Source organism: Leucopleurus acutus (assembly GCF_964270905.1).
Source record: "Leucopleurus acutus genome assembly, chromosome: 20".
Lineage (NCBI taxonomy): Eukaryota > Metazoa > Chordata > Mammalia > Artiodactyla > Delphinidae > Leucopleurus > Leucopleurus acutus.
The window spans coordinates 44,113,858-44,130,898 of record NC_139162.1 but is presented as its reverse complement, the minus strand read 5'-3'; the positions used below and the strand labels follow the sequence as shown (position 1 = coordinate 44,130,898).

The 17,041-nt window shown below is 39.6% G+C and overlaps 1 protein-coding gene across 1 annotated transcript in view; it reads left to right on the top strand.

Moving 5' to 3' along the window:
* ZNF565 (zinc finger protein 565) overlaps positions 1-7,817 on the top strand; it is a 32,680-nt gene extending 24,863 nt beyond the window's left edge. Inside the window, exon 6 of the mRNA XM_082862950.1 lies at positions 5,151-7,817. Within this exon, the coding sequence (XP_082719076.1) occupies positions 5,151-6,421 (1,271 nt within the window). The 3' untranslated portion in view covers positions 6,422-7,817. The remainder of the gene's footprint in view (positions 1-5,150) is intronic.
* Positions 7,818-17,041: the final 9,224 nt, after the last annotated feature.

Below are 17,041 nucleotides of genomic sequence, written 5' to 3'. Positions count from 1 at the left end.
TTCCTCACGTAGTTAGTGGGGCTTTTTTATGAGTTAGTGTGTGAAAATGCCCAGAACAATGCCAGGCAATAGTGACCACTAAAAAAATGTTAGTAAGTATTTGTAACTGGCTCTTGCTGGACAGAAATGGAGCCTTTGAATACTTAGTTATGTTACTACCTCATGACTTCTCTGTATTGTTGTCATTTATTTTCATCTGGGATCATTTTTTCTCTATCTGAAGAACACCCTTAATATTTCCTTTTGTGTAGGTCTGCTGTTGACAAATTCTGTCAGCTTTTGACCACAGGAAAATGTCTTTATTCTACCTTTTTTCTTGTAGGATATTTTCACTGAGTATGGAATTCTGTGTTGGCAAGAATCTTCTCTCAGCCCAAAGAAGAACTCATTCCACTGCCTTTTCTCTTCCAATGTTGTCATTAAGTCAAGTTGTTCCAATTTTGGAAAATGTTCCACATATATTTAAAACTAGTGTCCTTTGGATGTGGCATTCACCTCTCTTAACTATAACCCTTTTGATTATGTGATTTAGAGTCTGTATGTCCTTTTAACTTTCTCTGTACTTCCACTGTCAAATTCTGAGAGCTCTTAATTGTATTATATATTTTGCTACTACATATTACATTTTTATAAAGATGAAATATAGATCCTTGTTGCAAATTGTATTTTTATCAGTACAGTCCATCCTTCATTTTGCCACTTAGTGGCATTTAACATTGAATTCTATTTTTTCTGATATTAGTATAAAATGCCCTGTTTTTGTTAGTTTAAAAAATTATGGTGTATCTTTGCTTATCCTTTTTTAAAAATTATTGCCATTTTAAGTGTGTCCATTATAATCAGAATTAGAGTTTCCTTTTTTAATCAATCTTGAGAGTCCTTGACTTTAATAGAATTTAATCTGTTCTCATTTATTGTGATCATTCATGTGTCTGTTCTTACTCCTCCCATTTTATCTTATATTTTCTGTTCCTCATTCTCTTTATTTCTAGCTATTCCTGTTTTGCTCACATTTTTTTTTTCTTTCTTTTTTTTTTTTTTTTTTTTTTGCGATACACGGGCCTCTCACTGTTGTGGCCCCTCCCGTTGCAGAGCACAGGCTCCGGACGTGCAGGCTCAGTGGCCATGGCTCACGGGCCCAGCTGCTCCGCAGCATGTGGGATCTTCCCTGACTGGGGCACGAACCCGTGTCCCCTGCTTCGGCAGGCAGACTCTCAACCACTGCGCCACTAGGGAAGCCCTTGCTCACATTTTATTACCCTTTCTACCTTTAAGCAATTTTGAAGTTGTACGTCCTATTGCTTTGTAATAGAATAGTCTTTAACTTGACTAAGAAATGTGCTTGGGGGCTTCCCTGGTGGCGCAGTGGTTGAGAGTCCACCTGCCGATGCAAGGGACACGGGTTCGTGCCCTGGTCCGAGAGGATCCCACATGCCGCGGAGCGGCTGGGCCCGTGAGCCATGGCCTCTGGGCCTGCGTGTCCAGAGCCTGTGCTCCACAACGGGAGAGGCCACAACAGTGAGAGGCCCGCGAACCGCAAAAAAAAAGAAAGCAATGTGCTTAAACCTGTGTTTCTCTTCCCACCTCAAGACTGAAATAGAATTTTTTTCTTTTTAGTAAAGTTTTTAAAAAAATATTTTGAAATCATTCTAGATTAGACTTATAGAAAATTTGCAAAATTATTACAGAGAATTCCCACATACCCTTCACTCAGCTTCCAAATGTTAACATTTTATGTAACCATAGTACAGTTATCAAAATCAGGAAGTTAACATTGGTGTTATACTATTAACTAATCTACAGATCTTCTTAGAATTTTATCAGTTTTTCCCCTGATGTCCTCCTTCTATACCAGGATCCAGTCTGGGATCCCACATTGCATTAAGTTGTTTTGTCTCCTTAGTATCCTCCAATCTGTGACAATTGCTCTGTCTTTCATGACTTTGATCCTTTTGATGAGTACTCTTTTGGAGAATGTCTCTCACTTGTGTTTGCTTGATATTTTCTCACAGTTAGATTGAGATTATGCCTCTTTGACAGGAATACCACAGAAGTGATGTTGTGTCCTTCTCTATGCATCATATCAGGGGTTGCCTGATGTTAATATGGCTTTTTACTGGTAGTGTTAACCCTGATCACCTTGGTTAAGGTGTCTCTCATGTTTCTCTCCTGTAAAGTTAGTACTTTGTGACTGTAAGTGGTAATTATCTTGGAGGGAGATACTTTGCAACTATATGCTGTTTCTCCTCATTTTGCCCACTGGTTTTAGTATCCATTGGTGGATCTTGTCTGTAACAATACAATAGTGTTGCCTTGTGTTGATTTTCTATGTCCCTTATTGCTTCTGCATTTATTAATTGGAATTCTTCTGTAAGGAAGGGCTCTCCCTACTCCCTTTCCCATTCATCTATTTATTCAAAGATTCGTTTCTATCAGTATGGGCTATTTATTTATTTATGTATTCTATGAGTTATAGTCCAAACATATCATTGTTTATTCTGCTGTTCAAATTGCTTATTGGGAAAGCTTTGGCCATTTGGGAACACCTTCAGGTTGTATATATATTCACAATGTTGTGCAGCCATTATCACTATCCATTTCCAGAACTTATTCATCATCCCAAACAGAAACTCTGTACCTATTAAACAATAACTCTCTACTTTCCCCTCCGCCCTGCCCCTTGTTACATCTTTTCTACTTTGTCTCTATGAATTTGACAATTCTAGGTATCTCATGTAAATGTAGTCATGCAATATGTAGTTTTAGGTTCATTCATTTATCAGAATTTAATTCCTTTTTAAGACTGAATAACATTCCATTGTATGTATATACCAAATTTTGTTTATTCATTCCTCTGTTGATGGACACTGGGGTTCTTTCTGTCTTTGGCTATTGTGAATAATGCTGCTCTGAGCCTTGGTGTACAAGTATCTGTTTGACTCCCTGTTTTCACTTCTTTGGGGTATATACCTAGGAATGAAATTGCTGGATCAGCTGGTAATTGTTATGTTACTTTTCAAGGGCATTTCTTAATTTTTAAGAGTCTTTTATAAATTGTGAAGATCATCCCATTATCTATGATATAAGTTTCAAATATTTTCTCTGTCACTTGTCTTTTGACTTTGCTTTTGGTGTTTTTTGTTCGTGTGCAAGTTTTTTGTTTTGTTTTTCACCTTTACATAATGGAATTTATCAGTCTTTTGATGCTTTTGGATTTTGAGTCATTATTTAGAAGGTTTCCCTATACCTAGATTATAAAGTAATCTACCACATTCCCTTCCAGTTTTTGTATGGTTTCTGTTTTCTTCTAACATTAAAATTGTATTCAGAGTTTATTCTGGTATACGGTGGTATAACATATGGATCTAATTTTATCTTTTTCCAAATGACTAATCCCAACATTATTTATTAAAAAAACTATTCTTTTCTCCTTTGAGATACCACCTTTATAATAAATTCAGTTTCCATATAAACTTTAGTCTATTTCTGGCCTTTCTATTGAGTTCCATTGGTCTGTCTCCAGAATCCAATATTTATTCATCAAGCAATCCGTTATTGCTACTATGTGCTAGGATTTGGTGACAACAGCTAGTGAAAAAGGCTTCATTTCTGCCTTTGGGGAGGTAAAAAAACAAATCAACAGATGAGTAAGTAAATGAAACTCTTAAGTACAACTGATGAAAGTGTTATGACAATAGGACACGTTGTGGGAAAGAGAATCAAAGTATACGCTTAGGGTTATCAGGCTGAGAGCTTTTTGAAAGTATGAGTTTTAATCTGAAACCTAAAGAGAAAAGCAGCCATACAAAGGGCCCAGGACAGGATTCCCAATAGATAGAAGAACCTGATGAGAGGTCTAAGATGGAAAAGACCTACATTTATTCTAGATACTCAAAGGAGGGCTGTGGTTTGTTACATAGGGAGGAAAGGGGAGAGTATTCAATATGAAGATGCATTGTCCTTGGTGGAGATAGAGCAACAGAAGGACAACAGAGACAAGCAGGGACCTGCTTTGCCAAGAACCTGTGAACCATGGCATTGAATTTAGAATTTATTCTAAGTGCAGTGGGGAGGCTGTGAAAAAGTTTAAGCAGACATTTTCATTTTGACTGACATCAGCATCATATGGTAGAAAGTGCTAAAAATATAGATGCCTTATTTGTATGAAATGCCCTGAATAGGCAAATTCACAGGGACAGAATTAGTGTTTCTCTGCCATTAGTGATTGCCAGGGGCTGGCAGGAATGAGGAATGGGGAGTGGCTGCTTAATGGGCACAGGGTTTATTTTTTTTAAATTGAAGTATAGTTGATTTACAATATTGTGTTAGTTTCTGCTATACAGCAAAGTGATTTACATATATATTATATATATATATATACACACACACATATATACATATATATATATACACACACATTCTTTTTCATATTCTTTTCCATTATGGTTTAATTTCGGATATTGAATATGGTTTGCTGTGCTATACAATAGGACCTTGTTGTTGATGCATTCTATATATAATAGTTTACATCTTCTAGTCCCAAACTCCCAATCCAGCCCTCCCCCGCCCCCCCCCCCTTGGCAACCACAAGTCTGTCCTCTATGTCTGTGAGTCTGTAGCACAGAGTTTCCATTTGGGGTGATGAGAATGTTCTGGAATTAGAAGATAGTGACAATGATTGCAGGACACTGGGAATGTACTGCAAACCATGGAATTGTACACTTTAAAATGGGAAATTTTATATTATGTGAATCTTCAATTAAAATATATATATATAACTTTTAAAATATGTGTAGATATGTATGTATACACATGTCTTGGCCCTACTCCTGTAGATTTTGATTCAGTGTGGGGTGCTGTTTGGACATTTGTTTTGTTACAAGGCTTCCTGGATGATTCTGATCTCTATCAAACGTGAGAACCACTGGCTTAATTTGTTTTCTTGCCCCTTTCTGGCACCATATGAGCTCTTATCATATTTGTGCTTTCATGTGCTTTTTAGAAATTGCACAGCAATATTTGAGACTTATAGAAGCAATTCACCTATTACAGTTATTATTTTCATTTTGTCTCTCTAGTCTCCTGTAGAATTCTTAAATTTCTCTTAGAAGAAGAGAACAAGTTGTATTTACTTTTTTTTTATTTTTCAGACTTGGAGTCCAGGTGTGATAAATTTCTACAAAAAGATATCTTTGAAGTAGAGTCATTCGATTGGGAGCTGATGGAAAGCCTTACGTGCTGTGCTTTTGAGGGCTCCAGTTTTAGAGATGACTGGGCATACAAAAGCCAGTTTGAAAAACAACAAGTAAATCATGAGTGCTCTTTCAAGCAAGTGAAAATCACCTATGGAAACATGCCGACTTTTGAGCATCATACATCCCTCACCCTACATCCCAGCAATGAGACTGGTGAGAAACTGATTGAATGTAATGAATGTGGGAAAGCATTTAGCCGTGGCTCACACCTTATTCAACATCAGAAAACTCATACGGGTGAAAAGCCCTTTGAATGTAAGGAATGTGGGAAAGCCTTCAGTCGTACCTCTCACCTTGTTCAACATCAGAGAATTCATACAGGTGAGAAACCTTATGACTGTAAGGAGTGTGGGAAGGCCTTTGGTCGTACTTCAGAACTTATTCTACATCAGAGACTTCATACTGGTGTCAAACCCTATGAATGTAAAGAATGTGGAAAGACCTTTAGACAGCACTCACAACTTATTCTGCATCATAGAACTCATACAGGTGAGAAACCCTACGTATGTAAAGACTGTGGCAAGGCTTTTATTCGCGGCTCACAACTTACTGTTCATCGGAGAATTCATACAGGTGCTAGACCCTATCAGTGTAAAGAATGTGGGAAAGCCTTTAGACAGCATTCACAGCTTACTGTGCATCAGAGGATTCATACTGGGGAGAAACCCTATGAATGTAAGGAGTGTGGCAAGGGCTTTATTCATAGCTCAGAAGTTACTCGACATCAAAGAATTCATTCTGGGGAGAAACCCTACGAATGTAAAGAATGCGGGAAGGCCTTTAGACAGCACGCACAGCTTACACGACATCAGAGAGTTCATACAGGTGACAGACCCTATGAGTGTAAAGACTGTGGGAAGGCCTTTAGTCGTAGTTCGTACCTTATTCAGCATCAAAGAATTCATACAGGTGACAAACCCTACGAATGTAAGGAATGTGGGAAAGCCTTTATTCGTGTTTCACAACTGACTCATCATCAGCGGATTCACACTTGTGAGAAACCCTATCAATGTAGGGAATGTGGAATGGCCTTTATTCGTAGTTCACAGCTTACTGAACATCAGAGAATTCATCCTGGTATCAAACCTTATGAATGTAGAGAATGTGGGCAGGCCTTTATTCTTGGCTCACAGCTCATTGAACACTACAGAATTCATACTGGCTAGAAAGCCTTGATGTTAGGGATGTAGGAAAGCCTTTATGTGGAATTCATGCCTGACTCAATATTAGATAATGCATAATGTAATATAATTATTGTCAGAGAACCTTCATTTGTCACCTCCATTATGGAACATCAGGTAACTCATACCAGAAGAAAATTCAATAAACATAGGAATTCTTTTTGCCTCACACTCACTGTTTACTAAGCATCAGAGATCTTACACTGAAAAAAAATTAATATGAATATAGAAGAGCCTCCTGTTACCACTCAAAATATGTTAAACTTCTGAGAATTCCTAATAGAAAATGACCCTATTAAAACATTTTGTGACTGTGCCTTTCGCCATATACCTTACTTAACATGATCTCACTTCCAGCAATTACTGACTGTATAACATTGGGTAAATTATGCAATGTCTGTGTTCTTCAGTTTACTTATTTTTAAGCAGTGATAATTATATGTACCTAATAGAGTTTATGTGAAGATTGTCAGATATTTTATATAAAGCCTATGCTCAATAAATACTATTGTCATTAATTAATAACAGTATTACTGTTAAGGAGTTCATGTGAGAGGAGGACCTTATGAATGTATCAAATATCCAAAGCCTTCAAAACCACTTGTTAGGATAATTCATTCTGAAAAACAGTAGTAAAGTATAGTTATTATGAGAAGATCTTCATTTAAAGGTTGTAAATTTTGAAGAGTAGAAATTAACAGAAGAGCAGCTGAAAGAAATCTGCCCATTTAGGAATCTAAAACCACCTCCAAGTATAACTTCAAGAGAATCAAACTAAAATTACAAACTAGAAATGAATGGCAGTGAATTCTGCATATCAAAACCAGTTAGTGTAACCAAAGCTGTACTCCTGTCAGAACCCAAGGATTAAAGGTAGGGGCTTTGGGGGCTTCCCTGGTGGTGCAGTGGTTGGGAGTCCGCCTGCCGATGCAGGGGACGTGGGTTTGTGCCCCAGTCCGAGAAGATCCCACATGCCACGGAGTGGCTGGGCCCGTGAGCCATGGCCACTGAGCCTGCGCATCCGGAGCCTGTGCTCTGCAACGGGAGAGGCCACAACAGTGAGAGGCCCACGTACCGCAAAAAAAAAAAAAAAAAAAAAAGGTAGAGGCTTTGGGACTTTCCTGGTGGCGTGGTGGTTAGGAGTTCACCTGCCAATGCAGGGTATACAGGTTCGATCCCTGATCCGGGAAGATCCCACGTGCCGTGGAGCAACTAAGCCCATGCGCCACAACTACCGAGCCTGTGCTCTAGAGCCCGCATGCCACAGCCACTGAGCCCAGTGCTGCAACAACTGAAGCCCGCACACCTAGAGCCTATGCTCTGCAATGAGAAGCCACTGCAATGAGAAGCTCGCACACCGCAACAAAGAGTAGCCCCCAATCACAACTAGCAAAAGCCCGCGTGCAGCAGCGAAGACCCAATGCATCCAAAGATAAATAAATGAATAAATTAATTAATTAAAAAATTTTTTTTAAAAAGGTAGGGGCTTTGTTCTCTAAGTAGATCTCCAGCACCTACTCATTGCCAGTCACATACTAAACGCATTAAATGAATGGTCAATCCTAAAAGTTAGGGGAAATTGCCACATAAACCCAAGTCAACAGTAAGAACGATTAAAAAGAACGATTAAAAAGAAAAGAAAAAAATGGGACTTCTCTAGTGGTCCACTGGTTAAGACTTCAAGCTTCCACTGCAGGGGGTGTGGGTTCGATCCCTGCTCAGGGAACTAAGATCCTACATGCCACATGGCACAGCCAAAAAATATAAAATCAGAAACGACAGTAGACTTAATCTGAAGGTTATTTAACAATATAATAGACAATTGTCAACTCTGATATAGAAAAAAAAAACACATTTAGCAGTATGAATGAGGAAGGGGTGGATTTTTTTAAAAAGTAGCAACTATGCATGACTTTAATATATTTAGAAATCTAGAGAGAATGGATTTTTACAAAAATAATCAACATTGGTTCAAGAAGATGTGGGATTTCTGAACAATCAATGATTGTGGAAGGACATAAAAAGTCATCAAAGCTCTGTCCCTTTAGAGAAAACAATTTTTTTGTTTTGTTTCGTTTTAATTATTTTTGGCTGCTTTGGGTCTTCATTGCTGTGCGCAGGCTTTCTGTAGTTGTGGCGAGCAGGGGCTACTCTTTGTTGCGGTGCACAGGCTTCTCATTGTGGTGACTTCTCGTTGCGGAGCATGGGCTTTAGGCATGCAGGCTTCAGTAGTTGTGGCACACGGGCTTAGTTGCTCCGTGGCATGTGGGATCTTCCCGGACCAGGGCTCGAACCCGTGTCGCCTGCATTGGCAGGCGGATTCTTAACCACTGTGCCACCAGGGAAGTCCCAAGAAAACAGTTTAACATACAAAAACCTTAAAGTACAGATAATCCCTGAGAGAAGCTTTACAATTCATCTTCAAGGCTAAAAAATTTATGATAAAAAACTCAACAAGAATAACTCCTGAAAAACAAATTGTAGATAATAATTATCATTTGTGAAGATAAATATAAATAAAATTCCAGCTAATTTAATCCACTCTATGAAAATTAATTTTAGATGGAATGTCTGGAACTGCACCTATTCTGGATTAAATATGTTTTTAGAATTTTGATGTTGTAACTCCAGGATGTGACAGTGATGGGGAAAAGAGCCTTGATCCAACTCCAGGGACATCCAGATCAGGGCTTGTGAATGACTGAGTAATCTTAAAAAACACATCCCCTCAGCCCTTGGGGTAGCCAGTCAGTGTCTGGGCCAGAGAACCCATTGCACCCTGATGCTATCCATCTTCTCAGTCATCCTGAGTGTTCAGTAAAAGCACCTGCATTTTCTGCATGTGCCACTGCCTACAAAGGGTTACAAAGCAATGTGCTTTATGTCATTTTTCTTTAAGTGGCTTAATGATTAGGATGTACAGTTGGAGGGGCTCAAATCTATGACATTAAAAATTAATCACTTTGAATAGCTAAAACACAGGCACAGGATAAAAATTTTAAAGTTAAATTTTGTATTCACATAAGTGAACCTCCACACATTACCCTGTTGCCCTTTATGTAGCAATCACTGCTATCAAGTTCTTGCATATACTTTCTGATTTCTCCGTTTGCTTAAGTGTAGATATACACATAACACTCTTTATAAGAATGTTTTACATAAATGGTAGCAAATTTCTATACATTGCTAGTTTTGCTTATCCATAGACCTTGGAAGATTGCACCATGTCAATACATATATAATGGCCTTATTTTTTATTTTATTTTTTTTTTTTTGCGGTACGCGGGCCTCTCACTGTTGTGGCCTCTCCTGTTGCGGAGCACAGGCTCCGGACGCGCAGGCTCAGCGGCCATGGCTCACGGGCCCAGCCGCTCCGCGGCATGTGGGATCTTCCCGGACCGGGGCACAAACCCGTGTCCCCTGCATCGGCAGGCAGACTCTCAACCACTGTGCCACCAGGGAAGCCCTATAATGGCCTTATTTTTTAACAGCTGCATAGTATTCTCTCGTATGTGTGTTTCATAATTTATTTAACCTTATCAATTTAGTTTATTTTTTGCTCTTTCCAACAATCCTATAATAAATATCCTTGCACATACATTATTTTGTATATGTAATGTATATCTTTAAGATGAATTTCTAGAAGTGGAAATGTTAGATCAAAATAATATACTTTTTTTTTTTTACTAGCAAACATAAAAAAAATGTATATACTTCTCTCTTTTAAACTTTTTGTCCTCACACTCTTAGAATGTACCCGCAGTGCCCCATGACCAGCTTCAATAATTATCAGCTCATGGCCAGGCTTGTTTTATCCATATTTCCACCCACTCCCCCACCTCCATGTTATTTTTGAAGTAAATCCCAGATATACCATTTCATCTATAAAAATTTTAATATGTACCTCTGAAATATATCACAAATTTAAAAAGATTTTCACGCCTTAAATAAATTGACAGCACTGCCTTAATACTTAACATTGCATATCTGATAGCCAGTGTTCCAATTTCTAATTGTTTCATGAATGTCAATTTTTTGAAAGTTATTAGGATCCAAATAATGTTCACAAATTGCAGTTGATTGTTGTGTTTCTTAAGTCTCAATCTATCCATTCTCCTTCATCCTCCTCCCCTGGACCCCTCCACCCCCACCCCCCGGCAACTTAACTTTTCAAAGAAACTAGTTTGTTTGCCTTGGAGAGTTTCTCAGAGCTTGGTTTTTGCTGGCTCATCCCAATGGCTAGTTAAACCTGCTCCTCTATCCTTGGTATATCCTGTAAGTTGGTAGTTGTTGTCTAGAGGCATGATCAGATTGAGGTTCCATTTTCGTTGTTGTTGTTAAGACTACTTATAGGTGGTTAATATTGAGAGACATAATATTTAGGTGTCTTTCTTTTTATGATGTTAGCAGCCATTGATGTTCAATTGGTAAATCTATTAATTTATTAGGGATTGCAGAATGATGATATATTATTTTTTCTTCCTTTATCAGCTAGAATATTTTTAAAAAGAGAAACTTCCTTTCAACTACTGTTTGGTTATGCATGTTACAATAAGGAAAGGCAGGGTAGATGCTTCTTTCTTTCTCCTTATTGGTTTGCAAAATAATGAGTTGGTTCCCTAACATTCTGCCATGGTAATCACTGAGTTTAGAGGGGTGTGTATGTGAAGCATATTCAGTATGTTTAAATCTATTTAAGTTGTACTCTCATTGATGCTCAAATTGTTCCATGTGTGGCTTGTGGGATCCTCTTCCATTTGATTCCTGTGTCCTTTTGATATGACCCTGCTAGTCTTTGATCACTTGCTTGCTATCTGCCACAACAGGATGTTCCAGGCTCGTCTTGTTCATTTCCTAGCTCCCACCTTGAAGTAGCCATTTTCCATTTTCCAAGGAATCCTTTTTCCTTTGGGTATTTTGGTACTTTCCAAAATGGTATTTGGAAACTGCAGTCACTAGGTGTGCTTCATTCTCCTGGTTGGACATTTTTTTTAAGTAAATATACATTTTGGCCCGTTTTATACACATTGCTCAAGTGCCTTCAGGAAGATGGTGCATCTATGCGTCTGCCCACTTTAGAAGAGATCCCAAAGCACCACATTCATCTAACCCTAAGAAAACATTTACTGAAAGTTCACCGTTTGGTCGGTGAAAAATGGAAAAGTCGCTTTTGTTTTCACTTGCATTCCTTCGATTATGACTAATAGAGATGACCATTTGTTCACATATTTGCTGACCATTGGTATTGCTTCCAGCATGGTACCTAAAATATAGTAGGTGGTCATAAATGTTTGTTAATTGAATAATTGAATGTTCATATCCTTTATTCATTTAATATTGAGGTAGTCTCTTCCTTAAAAGAGATGTTTTTGAGAGGAATAAATGTGTATAAAATTCCTAGTACAATGCCTGAAATTCACCAAGTGTTAGTTCCCTGCCTTGCTGTTTGCCTACATTGTCATTCATGCCTCTGATTTGGCTTATTTTCTACTTTAAGATAAAGAAATTGAGAGTCAGAGAGATTAAGTAGTTTGCCTAAGGCCTCTTAAGTGGAGAATCCTAATTTCAAGGACAAGGGCAAGATAGGGTAGAGTTTCATATGTACAAATTTCAGGATGTATGACTGAAAAGGAAAAAAATCAGTGTTTTTTCAGATAATCTGTAAACTGCTGTCAATTCATGGCCTTAACACAGAAAGTGGCAATGCTAGGATCAAAAGGATGAAAGAGCTTAGTAAGAATGGGGTTTTGGTTTTTTGTTTTTGTTTTATCCTTATAAAAAAGTAAAAATGCTCAAATAGAATACAGAGAATATAGAAAATGAGAGGGAAAAATATTTTTGTGGTACCTTAAATATAAATGTTATCATTTTCGCATATTTCTAGCTTCTAAGTTTTTAAAAATTCATGCTGTCTTTTTTATGGAAAACTTCAAACATATACAAAAGTAGAAAATATAGTACAGGGCTTCCCTGGTGGCGCAGTGGTTGAGAGTCCGCCTGCCGATGCAGGGGACACGGGTTCGTGCCCCGGTCTGGGAAGATCCCATATGCCGCGGAGCAGCTAGGCCCGTGAGCCTAGGCCACAACAGTGAGAGGCCCGCATACCGCAAAAAAAAAAAAAAAAAAAAAAAAGAATGCTCACAAATGCTAGTGTAAATTAGCATTTTTCAAAATACAGAATAAGGAAACAAGGAAAATTCATTCATTCCATGTTTTCAAAATACAGAATAAGGAAACAAGGAAAAAGTTGAAGGAAACCAAATTTTCACTCTCTTTTCAAAATACGTAAGTAAAAGTAGAAATCCTGCCTTTAGGAAACATTAACATTATCTTGGAAAAGCATCAGAAATGCACACACTATCAGAAATATAGACCTAATTTACAAAATCCTAGCAGGCATTTTGAACATTAGCTATTACAAAATTGCAAGACAGATAGTTCTTTGGTATATATAGCCTAAGACAAAGTGAGAATCTTGAATGCAAAAAAGAGAAGCATGTATAGGGAGGCCTTCGTAAGATAAACAGCTTATTTTTCAACAGAAATCATGAGGATCAGAAGGCAGGGGGATGACATATTCACAGTGCTGAAAGAAAAAAAAGAATCTATGGGCTTCCCTGGTGGCGCAGTGATTGAGAGTCCACCTGCTGATGCAGGGGACGTGGGTTCGTGCCCAGGTCCGGGAAGATCCCACATGCCGTGGAGCGGCTAGGCCCGTGAGCCATGGCCGCTGAGCCTGCGCTCCGCAACGGGAGAGGCCAAAATGGTGAGAGGCCCGCATACCACACACACACAAAAAAAGAATCTATATCTGACAAAACTATCCTTCAAAAATAAAGGAGAGGGCTTCCCTGGTGGTACAGTGGTTAAGAATCCGCCTGCCAGTGCCAGGGACACGGGTTCAAGCCCTGGTTCAGGAAGATCCCACATGCCTGTGTGCCACAACTACTGTGCCTGTGTTCTAGAGCCTGCGAGCCACAACTACTGAGCCCATGGGCATTAACTACTAAAGCCCATGTGCCCTAGAGCCCATGCGCCGCAACTACTGAGCCCGTATGCTGCAACTACTGAAGCGTGCACACCTAGAGCCCATGCTCTGCAGCAAGCAAAGCCACCGCAATGAAGTCGCCCTTGCTCGCCACAACTAGAGAAAGCCCGCACACAGCAACAAAGATCCAACACAGCCAAAAAAAGTAAAAAATATAAATTAATAAATAAATTTTCTTTTAAATAAAGGAGAAATTAAGATATTCCTATATAAATAAAAACCAAGAGATCATTGCTAGCAGACCTTCCTACAAAAAACACAAAAGAAATGCTTCAAGCTGAAATGAAAAAACACTTGACAGTAACTAAAATCCACAGGAAGAAGTAAAGAACACTGGTAAAGATAACTACAAAGATAAATATAAAATGTATTTTTTTGTTTGTAACTCCTCTTTTTCCATACCTGATTTAAAAGACTACTGCACAGCGCTTCCCTGGTGGCACAGTGATTAAGAATCCACCTGCCAATGCAGGGTACACAGGTTCGAGCCGTGGTCCAGGAAAATCCCACATGCCGTGGAGCAACTAAGCCCGTGTGCCACAACTACTGAGCCTGTGCTCTAGAGTCCGCGAGGCGCAACTACTGAGCCCGTGTGCCACAACTACTGAGCCTGCAAGCCACAACCTGAGCCCGCACACCATAGCTACTGAAGCCCGTGCGTCTGGAGCCCGTGCTCTACAATGAGAAGCCCACGCACCACAACAAAGAGTAGCCCCCTGCTCACCACAACTAGAGAAAGCCCATGTGCAGCAACGAACACCCAATGCAGAAAAAAAAAAAAATTTTTTTTGGTATATGGTGTGAGGGAGAGTCCAACTTAATTCTTTTGCATGTGGATATCCAGTAGTACCATTTTTAAAAATAAATTTATTTTATTTATTTATATGTTTGGCTGCATTGGGTCTTCGTTGCCGCGCGTGGGCTTTCTCTAGTTGCAGCGAGCGGGGGCTACTCTTCATTGCGATGTCTGGGCTTCTCACTGCAGTGGATCCCCTTGTTGCGGAGCAGGGGCTCTAGGCTTGCAGGCTTCAGTAGTTGTGGCACGTGGGCTCAGTAGTTGTGGCTCGCAGGCTCCAGAGCGCAGGCTAAGTAGTTGTGGCGCACGGGCTTAGTTGCTCTGCGGCATGTGGAATCTTCCTGGACCAGGGCTCGAATCCCTGTCCCCTGCATTGGCAGGTGGATTCTTAACCACTGTGCCACCAGGGAAGCCCACCATTTTTAAAAATACCATTCTTTCCCCCCACTGGATGCTCTTGGCACTGCACTTTACTCTATCATCTTATTTTTGACCACAAGGTTCACAACTATCCCTGGGTATGAGGAGGAAGGGAAGGAGGGAATGGTGAATACTAATATGCTTTTTGGAAATTTGCAGAAAAGTTCACCCCTTTAGTCAAAGTTCTGAGGTTAACTTCATACTGGCACTTCTGCTTAGTTATGAAGTGAAATTTGAGAGAATTTTACCTGCTGCTAGCAAAACAAACGTTCCACTGAGTTTCAGTTACCAACGTTCAGTGCATTTTTTGAAAGGACATTATCAAATGAGACTTCTAAAAAATCCAACTGTACATGTTATTTGAACTGATATTAACTATCCTTAGAATGGATGGTTTTATTATTAGAAGAAAAAGAGTGACGAAATAAAGAGATGTGTTCAAGTTCCACTGCTGGATCTGGAGACATAAATAATGGAAATATTCAGAAAAATGTTGATTCAGCAGACTTCTTGGAGGCACATTATAAAAGGAAATACATACAAGACTATATAATGAAGATTACTTTTTTAATGGTTTTATCAAATGTATAAAATTCAATGAAAATGTCATGCCACAGTATATTTCTCTATAATTATATTCTTGCAAAAAAAATTTTATTTATTGATTTGTTTTTGGCTATGCTGCACAGCATGCAGGATCTTAGTTCCCTGACCAGGGCTCAAACCCATGCACCCTGCATTGGGAGCACAGAGTCTTAACCACTGGACCATGAGGGAAGTCCCTACTGCAAAAAGAATTTAATTAAACATACATGGACATACAGCACACCCACCTGATGATATGTCCAGAGGATGGATGCTTTGATATGCTGCCCAGATCACTGTTTCAGGACCAAGGCACTCAATCCTTCATCTGCTTAGAGCACTGCCTAGCAATGCCTTGCATCTGAGTTCCTCCTAGTGCATGCTCTCAGCTAAAGAAAGGTTTCAATTTATAACTATGTGTAGTGTTGAGGTTAACTAGATTTATTGTGGTGGTCATTTTGCAATATATACAAATACCAAATCATTATGTTGTACACCTAAACTAATCATTATATATCAATTATATCTAAATTTTAAAAAATTTTTAAGAGAAAAACAAAATAAAATAAAATAAACGTTTCCATGTAATATCCCCTTCCCAGAGATAGCATGCATACATCAGAGACATGGTGAGCTTGGTTCCAGAGCACCATAATAAAGTAAATACAGCAATAAAGTGAGTCACACCAATTTTTGGTTTCCCAGTGCATATGAAAGTTATGTTTAGGGACTTCCCTGGTGGAGCAGTGGTTAAGACTCCGCACTCCCAATGCAGGGGGCCTGGATTCGATCCCTGGTCAGGGAACTAGATCCCACATGCGTGACGCAGCTAAGAGTTCACATGCCATAACTAAGGAGCCCGCCTGCTGCAACTAAGACCGGCGCAACCAAATAAATAAATAAATATTGGGCTTCCCTGGTGGCGCAGAAGTTGAGAGTCTGCCTGCCGATGTGGGGGACGCGGGTTCGAGCCCCAGTCCGGGAAGATCCCACATGCCGCGGAGCGGCTAGGCCCATGAGCCATGGCCGCTGAGCCTGCACGTCCGGAGCCTGTGCTCCGCAACGGGAGAGGCCACAACAGTGAGAGGCCCGTGTACCACAAAAAAAAAAAAAAAAAAAAAAAATTAAAAGAAGAAAGTTATGTTTACACTATACTGTAATTTATTAAGTGTGCGAGAACATTATATCTTTTTTTTTAGTACATACCTTAATTTAAAGATACTTTATTGCTAAAAAACGCTAACCTTCATCTGACAACACAGGGTTGCCACAAACCTTTACTTAGTAAAAACCACAAAATCTGCAAGGCACAATGAAGTGAAACGCAATAAAACGAGGTATGCCTGTCTCCAATTACTAGTTGATGCTGGGGATTCCAGCCCCATTGTCCCAATTTGGAAAACTCTTAGAGGCCATCCAATTTCCACAGCTCCCCAAGGTCTGGTATAGAGCACCCAAGGAAGAGGCCCTCCTGGGGCTGAGATCCAGACCTTGTTGGAGAGGGCATGGCTATGGCTCACCAAATGGCAGAGAAGTGCTAGTGGATCTTGCTGGAAATCTGCCCTTTGGAACTTGCTGGAAATCCACTCTAGTGTGTTCAAGGGGAAGAGTCCCACCCGAGGCACTCTGCTATAAAACCACCCAAGGGGGGTACTAAAGAAAGCTGCAGGCCACTAGGTGCTGCTTGGCTGCTCTGCGCTGTAGTGCAGGCCCTGGTTCTGGAGAAGCTGAGAACACTGTAGGAACCTGGTGCTGG